Source organism: Acanthochromis polyacanthus, chromosome 6, assembly GCF_021347895.1.
Source record: "Acanthochromis polyacanthus isolate Apoly-LR-REF ecotype Palm Island chromosome 6, KAUST_Apoly_ChrSc, whole genome shotgun sequence".
NCBI classification, from domain to species: domain Eukaryota; kingdom Metazoa; phylum Chordata; class Actinopteri; family Pomacentridae; genus Acanthochromis; species Acanthochromis polyacanthus.
The window spans coordinates 21138747-21150093 of NC_067118.1; the positions used below are offsets into that span (position 1 = coordinate 21138747).

The 11347-nt window shown below is 41.6% G+C and overlaps 2 protein-coding genes across 2 annotated transcripts; both read left to right on the top strand.

Moving 5' to 3' along the window:
* The first annotated feature begins 292 nt into the window (after nucleotides 1-292).
* krt18a.1 (keratin 18a, tandem duplicate 1) lies at nucleotides 293-6710 on the top strand. Its single transcript, XM_022193764.2, has 7 exons — nucleotides 293-851; nucleotides 3295-3377; nucleotides 3842-3998; nucleotides 5123-5287; nucleotides 5409-5534; nucleotides 5764-5984; nucleotides 6125-6710. Exons 1-7 carry the CDS (start codon nucleotides 405-407, stop codon nucleotides 6237-6239), a joined length of 1314 nt encoding a protein of 437 aa, XP_022049456.2. The 5' UTR covers nucleotides 293-404; the 3' UTR covers nucleotides 6240-6710.
* Nucleotides 6711-6844: 134 nt separating this feature from the next.
* On the top strand, nucleotides 6845-10884 carry LOC110950912 (keratin, type I cytoskeletal 18-like). The gene is made up of 7 exons (XM_022193765.2): nucleotides 6845-8105; nucleotides 8602-8684; nucleotides 8767-8923; nucleotides 9150-9314; nucleotides 9426-9551; nucleotides 10053-10270; nucleotides 10663-10884. The coding sequence occupies exons 1-7, from the start codon at nucleotides 7692-7694 to the stop codon at nucleotides 10787-10789; spliced, it is 1290 nt and encodes a 429-aa protein (XP_022049457.1). The 5' UTR covers nucleotides 6845-7691; the 3' UTR covers nucleotides 10790-10884.
* The last annotated feature ends 463 nt before the right edge of the window (nucleotides 10885-11347 follow it).

Genomic DNA, 11347 nt, shown 5'->3' on the forward strand with positions numbered 1-11347 from the left:
AGTAGCGAAAACCTTCCTGGACTTTACCATCCTATCAGTAAAGTCCAAGTGATTTTTTTACTTCATTCTTGTCTAATAAAATATGTTTAGTTTGATTTCTTAAATTCTCCCCAAATCTCTAAGTTATTGAATTCCACTGAGTCCTCAAAATTTACCAACTTAGGAAGGTTGTGAAGGCATGCTCTGAGCAGTCCTGCGGTTTGGGGCCGGTGGAAAAGAGGGAGGGGACAGGGCAAGGGGGAGTGGCCTGAGGGAGGGACCTGAAGGCCCACAAGGTTTATATAGTTACACTGCTTCCCCTCTCCTCCTGCCTTGTGTCTGTGAGCTCCAATTTCTGCCTGCCCAGCCTGTGCCTCTCTCTCTTACTCACAGTCTCTCATTGAGTCTCACACTCTACAGCTACAATGAAAACCTCCAGGCAATCTACATACTCCATGTACTCCTCTAGCACTAGTAGCAGGCCTCCGGCTATATCAGCCACCCGCGCCTCTACTCCTGTTTACAGGGCCTCCACTATTCATGGTGGGGCCGGAGGGAACCACCGCATCAGCATCTCTTCCATCAACCGCATGGGGTTGGGATCCGCGATGGGAGTGGGCTCCGGAGCTGGGGGCTTCTCCAGCAGTGTCCAGGTGAGTGCCAGTGGGAAGAGCGCCGACATCATGGGCAATGAGAAGTTTGCCATGCAGAGCCTGAATGACCGCCTGGCCAACTACCTGGAGACAGTGAGGAACCTGGAGCAAGCCAACCACAAGCTGGAGATTAAGATCAAGGAGGCCTTGGAGAAGAGCGGACCTGACTTCAGAGACTACAGCAAGTACCAGGTGATCCTGGATGACCTGAGGAAGAAGGTGAGGAGGGGGATGGGGGAGGATGGCATGGGCAGACCAGGGGAATGTGCATGTCTTGATGTATTAAGTGCTGAACGAAAGCATATGTGGAGGAAATTTGAGGGACGGAGGGAATGAAGGATGTGTGACCTGAAAGATGAAAACCAGAAAGAAATGTTGTGAAATGATAAATGTTTTGAAAAGATGTGACGCAAGTACAGCAGATTAAGACATGACCCAGGAAAAATACCTTAATACTTGATGGTATTTTACAATGAAAAGGTGTTCTAATGAATACATTGCTCAACTCCTGACCTAAATACAACATTGTTAGTGCTCAAGGATACACACTGTCTAGATTCCTAAATGTGGGGGTTCCTGCCGGTCCTTGGCACAGTGCCTGCTGCTAATCTATGAACCGGGGGCTGGGGTTTGGACCGGAAACAGTATGGAGGAGGCATGTCAGAGCATCAGGGGTTACAGAGACAGGAAACCAGAGTGAAACATAAATCAGGAGAGTCCAGGGACTTTGCAGACTAAAGGGTCAACCTGCAGGCTCATACATCTTTAACTACCATTATTCTTTTTGTTTAGTGTTGTTGATTGGAAAATAAAATTGAACATGCAGTATAATCATTTCTACTGTGTGAACATATAATACACACTAAAAGGGAAAGGGTTAAGAGGAAAAACTTGATTCACTCTTTGGTATTTTATTATTTAACTGAAAACATGTTGCATTTTACACTTAACAGATACATCCTATACATATACATTCTGCAGTTAATTTGCACAAAAAAAAGGTTTCAGAACTGAAAGCAAATGCTTCACAAACAGAAAAAATGTTAATAATTAATTACAGGTTTTGTCCCATAGAGTGACAGAGGGAAAAATAAAAGATCAAAATCACTAAAGGAGAAGTTCTGCCATTTCCTTTCAGAAACTTAAGTCAAGAGTCCAAACAGAACATTCCAGGAGGAGAGACACTTAATTACTGTGTCCATGGTAGCAGTTCAGCATGGGAAAGCTGTTATTGTTTGCATGTTCTCACTGTGGGAAAATATGCACAAAGAGCATGTTATTTTCTAATCTCTTTTTCCTTGTTGGAGTAGCAGATAGAAACATCAAGGTCAGCAAATCCTTTTTTTTGAAATGAGGACACAACTGAAACTGGAGACACACAAAAAAAGTAGAAAAGGGAGTTTGAAATGTATTTCATCAAATCTTATCATTGTCAAAACATTGCATGAGAACAAATACATATTGAAATTAGGTTGTGTTTGTTCTACTAACGGGCGAGGACCTTAGTTTATCCAAACAGCCCAGGGTCAAAACAGTCACATATTTCTCCTGGTGCGAGTCAAAAAAAAAAAATCACTCAAATGGCGCCCTTCGCCCCAGCCCCCATCTGAGAAAACACAGACTCTCATGGCAGCATGAAAACGGACCAATCCAGGAAAGTCGAGTACCCAAGCACACACATGCGTACACAGTCATATGACCAAGCATGCACCCACACCCAAACCACCATCACCACCATCCTCACGCAAATTACCTGCTGACAGGACAGATCCTGTTTCTCAGCAGCGACAGGACAGCAGCTGCCTGGCAGCCACTGATTGGCTCATGGACTTTGGCACCTGGATGTCCTTACCATCCATCCCACCCTTTATTTACCGTACCATGACTTCTAAAGCAAATATTGCAGCCATCTGCCTTTTGAAAGGGACTTGGCACTGCCCACATTTGTACATGTGGACAGTGATACTTATCCTCTAACCAAAACCTGTTACTGCTTCTGTCAGTGATATAAATACCTACATTTTTATGACCTTTTGTTCTTTATTTGAAAAATGCGTTACCAGTGTCCAGAAATGTCCTCACTATATTTAGCAATCCACACAACACCATCAAAATAACTAGCACATTACCTGAAAAGTCATAAAGTAGTCGGACATTTTGAGAAGCCAGTTAGCTTTGCAAAGCATAAACACTTGAAACGGAGGGAAACAACTAGCTAAGCTCAGTAGTTAGCACATGACATTAAATTCAACAAGAACTTAGGTGTAAAAGCAACAACTTGTGTATTTTCTGAAATTTTGTCCATTGCTCTAAGGTTCCAAGCACTAAGACAATATGGCTAGGTGTTTGTATGCAAACACCTTACCTTCAAACACCTGTTTCTAGGCTGTATGCTACACTAAGCTAAGTTAAGAGGTTTTAAGTTGTAGCCTCACATTTACCAGACATGATTCTGCTATCATATCAACCGCAAAACAACACATTTCTAAGTTGTGACTTGGGGACATGAATTAAAAAAAAAGAATCAAATTAAAATAAAAAATTGTGCATTTATTCCTTTATTATTTGTCTATGTCTATGCAAATGTTCCAACGTTTCAGCTGTCGATGTGGCCCCCTGTCCTAAGCTTGCAATCTCTCTTTCTTTTATTAAACCATTCCAGGTGTTTGATGCCACCACCGAAAATGCCCGCCTGGTTCTCAACATCGACAACGCTCGCCTGGCGGCCGATGACTTCAGAGTGAAGTAAGACCCGCCTGTAGCAATGAAAGTGTGAAAGACTACGCCAAACAGCTGTGGACACACCCTGTTTTACTGCTGAATAGACTGTAGGAAGAATACATAGTGGCATGATCTAAAGAGACAACCCTCTGTCCTGTAGTCATAAATCATCACCTTTGCATAAAAGTTGGTGGGGACATTGCAGTTGTGTAATATATTAAATGTCATAGCAAACACAGCTGGTGACTGGTGGAGGACAAAATATTGTATGCTAACCAAACAATGACCACATACATTGAATTTTATAGAACAAGCACCTCAGAACAGGTCTCTGGAGACTGTATGTCTGAGTTAGATCCGGCAAGACATTAAATCTCGATTATAGATTATAGATTAACAGTTGGGTTGTGTTAGCTCAGTCCCTGTGAATTTGAGAAGCTGTACAAGACTTTGAAGTTCTCCTCACCTGTTCCGCTCTCTATTGCCAGATATGAGTCTGAGCTGGCCATTCGCCAGTCTGTGGAGGCCGACATCGTAGGTCTGAGGAAGCTCATTGATGACACCAACATGAGCCGCATGAACCTGGAGAGCGAGATTGAAGCCCTGAAGGAGGAGCTCATCCACCTCAAGAAGAACCATGAAAATGTGAGTTTGATTTTAGAGTTCCTGAAATGTCAGTTTATTTATTTTTAGTCAAAAAAAAAAATACATTGTGAGATATTGCTTCATAAGAGTTTAACATTCAAAATTGTAGTTAGTCTTTCTTCGGATTGTGTATATTTGGTGTACTCAGGTTTGACTGACAGTAATGTCACCATCCTCAAGTCTCAGTACACCAAGTTCTGGTGCATGGTGACACAGTTATCCAGCTGAGACCCACCCACTTCAAACCAGTGGCCAAAACAAGTACAAAAAATCTCTTATGTAATAACTCAAAACTCTCATAACATCAGCAGTTGATCTACCAAACCATCTTATCATAACAAGCTGATTTTGAAAATAGGTTTTTGAATTCCACTTTTGGACATTTTGTCAGTGAAAGGCAGTGAAAAGCTGTATTCATGCTCTTTGACTGTTGACAGTTTAAGCCTGAACCAAATCTACTTGGTTGAAGAACTTCTGAACAAAACCCACAAAAAAAACCACCTTAACAAATATTTGCTCAATGGATTTCTCACTAGTCCCCTTCGTTGTCACCGTGTGTGCTTAAGTTACACACAAATGGTACGCACTCCGCCACGACTGCACACATCCTGAAAAAGAGGATGGGCGTTCTTGAAAACAAGCTTCAGAAAACTTCACTGGGAAGAGGGAGGTTTGTTAAGAAATCTGAAATATCTGAGAGTGAATCCTGTGGGAAGCCTCATCGTAAAACTGGTTCCCATCCATATTTGGCAACGTACAACGTACCAAAGAATTTAAATGACTATGATTTGAGTGCATAAGCCAAAACATAGCCATTTGTTTACTAAGGGAAATATTAAATTAAGTGTTAAGGGGTCCAGACACAGCTCTATATGCATCCCATGTATATTTAACTAACCACAGTGTATGATTATGGTTGGAAAAGGCTAGGAGTCATGACCGGGACAAAGTTCAATAAAGCCTTTTCGTGGTAGACATCAAAGTATTCTTTTTGATTGAAATTATTTTAAGATGATTTTATGTTCCCCTTTGAAGTGCAGTAGAATCTTCACAAAGACTCTTTTCCAACTCAAAATTTGTGATTTTGACCACTAATTCTTCTTCCCTTCATTTTGTTTCTTTAGGAAGTTATGGAGCTTCGTAATCAGATCGCCCAGTCCGGCGTCCATGTGGATGTTGACGCTCCTAAGGGACAGGACCTGTCTCAGATCATGGCAGAAATTCGGGCCAAGTATGAAAAGATGGCACAGAAGAACCAAGAAGAACTCAAAGCATGGCATGAATCTCAGGTAAATTATTAACAGTAAAGTATCATCTATTGTCCAAACATGTAAGTTTCTCTCAAGCACAAAGTATTCAATAAAATCCGACATAGATTTTCTTATCTTGTGATTTCACTTGTAATTTTAGATGACAGAAGTGCAGACCCAGGTCAGTCTGAACACAGAGGCCCTGAAGGGTGCCCAGACAGAAGTGAACGAGCTCCGTAGACAGATACAAACCCTCGAGATTGAACTGGAGTCACAGAGGAGCCTGGTGAGAAGCACTCAGTCAGCACACACTTCATTTACCTCAAAACACGCTTATCTGAACTCCCTGCATTCCCAACTCAGCACTCTCACTTCAAGTTGCTCGCATGTACTTTGTTGACATAAGCTTTACACTCTGGTGACCCGTCACTATGGAGCCTGTCATCGCAGAGCTGAGTCTTCTGTAAAAATTTAACTCGTCCTGTCCTTTCCCTTTGTTCATCTTGCGCTCACAGAAAGCCTCTCTGGAGGGCACACTGAGGGACACAGAGCTGCGTTACAACATGGAGATTGAGTCTCTCAACAACATCATTCTGAGTCTGGAGGCGGAGCTCACACAGCTGCGTAACAACATCCAGGTGCAGACGCAGGAGTACGAGGCCTTGCTCAACATGAAGATGAAGCTGGAGGCTGAGATCGCGACATACAGGCGGCTGCTGGACGGTGGAGACTTCAAGTGCGTAAAAACCAAGAAGGGCCTTCATTGTGTATTACACTTTAAAACACAATGACCATGTAGGAACAGCGTTTATCACTGAAAAATCTGTCAATAGAAACTACACGGTAATTAACTGGAACTTGATGTTTTTCATTTAGGCTCCAGGACGCTCTGGAAGATCAGAAAACAGTGAAGACCAAAGTGATGACTGTCACACAGACCCTGGTGGACGGCAAGGTGGTGTCCTCCAGCACAGAGACCAAGAACCTCTGAATACAAGAAGCAACAGTCCCTATCACTACATCATGACACTAACACTTGATTGGCCAAAATTTTACTTCCAGTGAGTTCTCCAAACTTTTTAGTCATGCAGCACTAACCAACAGACCCTCAGCTGTCTCCATCATTAGTCTGACTTCCTCACCATACAGTTCTTTCACAGGCAGATAATAAACTGGATTAGAGGAAAACAAAATCATCTTTTATTTATTTCATCACAATCTATTTATGTGTTTGTATGTTGACCTGCACATGTTTACAAAAGTTCAGAATTGGAGAACGACAAGACAAACCAATTGAAGGCATTGAATATTTCAAAGCAATAAAAGAGTCCAGTAAATTGCATTTTTCTCTTTTTTTTTTTTTTGCATATTTCATCGTCTTTGTTTTCTTTCTGTCCAGTTGAGTCTGCCTGCTGTCCTGTAATGTTCAAACACTGCAATAAAGTTCATTTGAGAAATTTTACTGGTGGACATGGTGTCTTGTGTGAAATTTAAAATATGTCACATACATTTGAAAATCATAATGCAATAATAGACAATAGAACTGTTGGCAATAATCGAAACAAACAGGAATATTTACCATAATTAGATTATTTCATTCTTGTGGACACTGATTTAGCTTGAAAAGTATTCCTCTTTGCTTTTGCTGTGGTAAAATTACAGTCATTGTACAGCGCTTAAGCCACATTTAATACCACAGAGGGCCACGAGTAGCTCTATAGCAAACAATTGCCTCTCACAAATGAAGGGCTCTGCACTGAAAACAGAGACCAGCCAATTCCTTGTAGGTTCTCTTGTACCGTAACAAGATAATTGTGTTGTTTACCTTGTGATTGTTGAGTCAGAGGATAAAATTATTCTTGCTTACTCTCCAAAGCTATAAAATCATTTTTCTCAGTATTCTAAACCACTGTGCAGTATACAGGCTTATGGACTTCAGTTAAAGGATATAGCCAGTGTATTTCCAATACACAATAGGTGCTCTGATTATTTTTCAATGACACCTTGACCACACCAAGATGATGCATTATGTATGACTGGCAGTAAAGTGCCCATGTGAATGACGGTAAAGGAATCTGTATTTCAGTGTGGCTCAGTGATTTGTATTCAGTACTTGATCTACAACAGTGTCCCACCTTATCCGGTACACTGCTGTTTAGTTACCATAGATACAGCTTTTTTACTACACACTATCAAATTATAAATGTCAGCACACCTTTCATGGAGATCAATCATCAGTGGGCGTTCATGGACAAAGTCTAAACAAGAGGGATAAAGGTAAAAATGTGATAGATAACAGAGGAGTGGCTCATGAAATATTGCCTTTCAGGGTCATATATAAGTCCCTGAACTCCACCTTCAAGTTCCACTCTCAGCCGTCAACCTCCTCTGCGCCAGGACGTCCTGCTTCTTCCTCTGATTGAGCAGCACACTTCTGTCGACAATGGACCCCCTGATTAAACGCCAAAGCTCTCAAAATTTGAGTTTTTCTTCATCAACAGGTATCCTTCCTGGACCTCTGCACATGAACAGGTCCTATGCACATAGCGTCACCGGAGGGGCAGGCGGCCATGGAATTAGGGTCTCCACCGCCTCAAGGGTTGGCAGCGGCTTCGGCGGTGGGTATGACTACCAGTCCTCTGCGTCCACCTCTGGGACCCTGGCCATCGGGAATGAGAAGATTGCCATGCAGCACCTCAATGATCGCCTGGCCAGCTACCTGGAGACGGTGAGGAATCTGGAGAAGGCCAACCGTCAGCTGGAGATCAAGATCAGAGAGACCATCGAGAAGAGAGGCCCCATGGAGGGGAGGGACTACAGCAAATTCTACGTCACCATTGCCGAGCTGAGGGGCAAGGTCAGTCAATGAAACAGTGACTCAGTCTTGGCCAACATAATGCAGAAAGTGAATGAAGAAGTGGTCATGTAGCATGAATGCCACTTTTTAAAAAGACAAAAAACAATGGATGAGGTAGTTTTGATAGAGTAATGCTAAAGGATGTATGTTACATTGTAGCTTATGTAAAGCTTTTTCTTTTTTTGTGGCAGAGATTGGATTTTCCTTTGGAGTAAAAGTTGCTCCACCTGAATCACTACAACTTTTTATTATCATTTTTGCTGAAACTTTAAAGTTTATCGCTCTGACTCACTGACTTCTCAACATTTATTACCTGTGGTTTGTCTCTTATCTCGCTGTGATAGAAAGCAAAAAGATAATCGGCATTTACGAGCTGCCAAAGGACATTCTTTCACCCGCTCAGGCCATCAGAGCAAAAGTTTGTTGTCCATGAAAATGACTGTGTAAAAATACAATTTCAGCCTGAAAATAACAAAAACTATTCAATTTCTTTCAGATTTTTGACATGATCAAGGGCAACGCCCATCTTGCTATCTCTCTTGACAATGCACGCCTGGCTTCAGACGACTTCAGGGTCAAGTGAGTGTCCAGTTCTGTATGTAAAATGACACCTGCTCCTTATCTAGCATGAATATATCTGATATACACTGTGTGTCATTAGGATGGAGTATGAGTTGTCCATGCGGCAGACAGTGGAGGCTGATGTTTCCAGACTAAGGAAGCTTCTCGATGACACCAACGTAATGCGTCTGCACCTGGAGGGCGACATCGAGTCTCTTCGGGAAGAGTTGATCAACCTGAAGAAGAACCATGAGACAGTGAGAAACACTGGTTTGAAATTAACAGTAACAATATTTGGTTCAAATCTAACTGAAGGACAACATCGTAGTTCAAAGAGAAAAACTGATTTGATTACGACAATACAGCACAATGCAATAAAATCACCACTGTGATACCCTCTGTTTGTTCCTTAACGTCTTTGCACAGGATAACCCTAATAACCTTTATCAGGAAATCACTCCCTGACTATTTCCTCATCAACAGGATGTTGCAGAATTGCGTGCCCAGATCGCTCAGGTTGGCGTCCATGTGGATGTCGATGCTCCTAAAGGTCAGGACCTGGCCAAGATTATGGCGGAGATGAGAGCTAAGTATGAGAGTATAGCACAGAAGAACCAGGAGGAGCTCAAAGCATGGCACGACTCTCAGGTAGAACGGAATTCACTTGAGAAAATGTTGATCGATGCCTTTTTTGTGTGTGTTTTTAGCTGTCTTTAAGTTCCATTTCTAAGTAGTGTATGTATTTCAACTTTTATCCAGATTACAGAGGTGCAGGTCCAAGTGACAGAGAGCTCAACAGCTTTGAAGGAGGCCACAAGTCAAATGACCGAAATTAGGCGGCGATGTCAGGCTCTGGAAATTGAACTGCAGTCTGAACTTAGTCTGGTAAGAAGTTCTGTGTTCGTTTATGTAATTAACGTGAACTCCTGTTGTATCACTATTGTTTATGGTTTGAGATATGAGCCTTTCTTCAGTAAACTCTCTCCAGCAGTCAGAATTTTCTCATCATTTGGAAACTAGCAAGATGTTCTTGGTGTGCCAAATGTTATGCTCCTTATGAATTAGCAGTTCAGCTATTCCACCCGCCAGCACCTCTAAAGTTCACTAATTAAAACTTTATAGAAACTAAAGAGCAAGTATGACAGGGTGTGGTTTTACATGTGTAATCAGTAAGCTGTAAAGGTGCTGGGAGAGGAGTTTTTTTGTCTTTAATCTTAGACAGGTAAATTGTCTCCCTGTTTTTTTTCAGTCTTGAACCAAAATCCAGCTACATTTATTGATATTTATTTGTTATACAACTCATCTAACTCTTTGTAAGACAGCAGTAAAAAAAAAAATTAAAACCCTTCACTTATCTACTGCATTTTCTCTTTCCCATTTCAACAGAAAGCGACCCTGGAGGCCACCCTGCATGACATCGAAATGCGCTACAACATGGAGGTGGAGAAGTATAATGCAATCATTGTAAGGCTGCAGGAGGAGCTGACTCAGATCCGCACCGACATCCAGCAAAACTCAAGAGAGTACGAACACCTGCTCAACATCAAGGTGAAACTGGAGGCTGAGATCGCCGAGTACAGGAGGCTGCTGGATGGTGACTTCAAGTGAGTATGAGGAGAGGAGGAGGAAAGTACAGGTGAAGCACTGAAAACAGCTCAATACCTTTGCTTCAAAGCTACACATTCAATGTGTGGCATTGTGAGCTCCCTGATAAAGCAGCTTTGTTCATCCCAGGGGAGCTTTTGCAAATTCAATTCAAATGAACTGCATGCAAACATGAAGCAGCATTGATATGGAAAGTAAAACTGACTCATCTGCTTCAGTATAATACTCATGCCGCCATTTACATTTTGACTGGTGATTTTTAGCATGCGGATACTGGATAATTTTAAAGGAGAGAAGAGATGCCGCCAAAATTGTGACAGAAAGTGTCTGATTCCAGTGTAAAAGCTGTGACTAAATTTGATCTTTACTTTTTTGCTTTTATTTCTAATAGATTGGAAGACGCAGTTGATCCGAAGACAATCCAGACCAAAGTGGTGACCGTCACTCAGACGTTGGTGGATGGCAAAGTAGTGTCAGAGAGCAAGGATGTCAAATCCAGTGAACAGGTTGCCATGTAACTACATTTCCATGAATCTCTGTCTTTATGTCTCTGTATGTATTATTTGGACATTTTAACAACCATACATCCCATCTACAACAAACGTGCATTGCAGATGACCTGAGGAATGTGAAATGTTGAGGATAAAGAAATGAGTTTTGGCCAGTTTACACTGTCACATCATGTCACAAGACATGTACAAAGATTGGAGGAACTAGCTATTGTAAAACTGAATAAAATAAAATAAAATAAAAAGAACCATAAGAAATGTAGTAACACACCTGTGACTGTTTTTGTAGATTTGTTTTCAGAAGAAAAACAAGCACTGCTTTCATGATCACGCAAATCATTTCGTGAGCTATCCCCTGGTTACTCAGTAAGACTAAAACATTTTTTTACATTCATACTACACAAATCCCTTAAATCAATAGTTTATAAACCTCTACAGCTACAGCTCACTGATGACGCCATCAGACATTGTGTGTAAATATATATGCAAAGTATACACAGTATTTATACATCCATTATCTATTCACTGTTTTATCCTCATTTGGGTTGTGGGAGGGCTGGAGTTTAT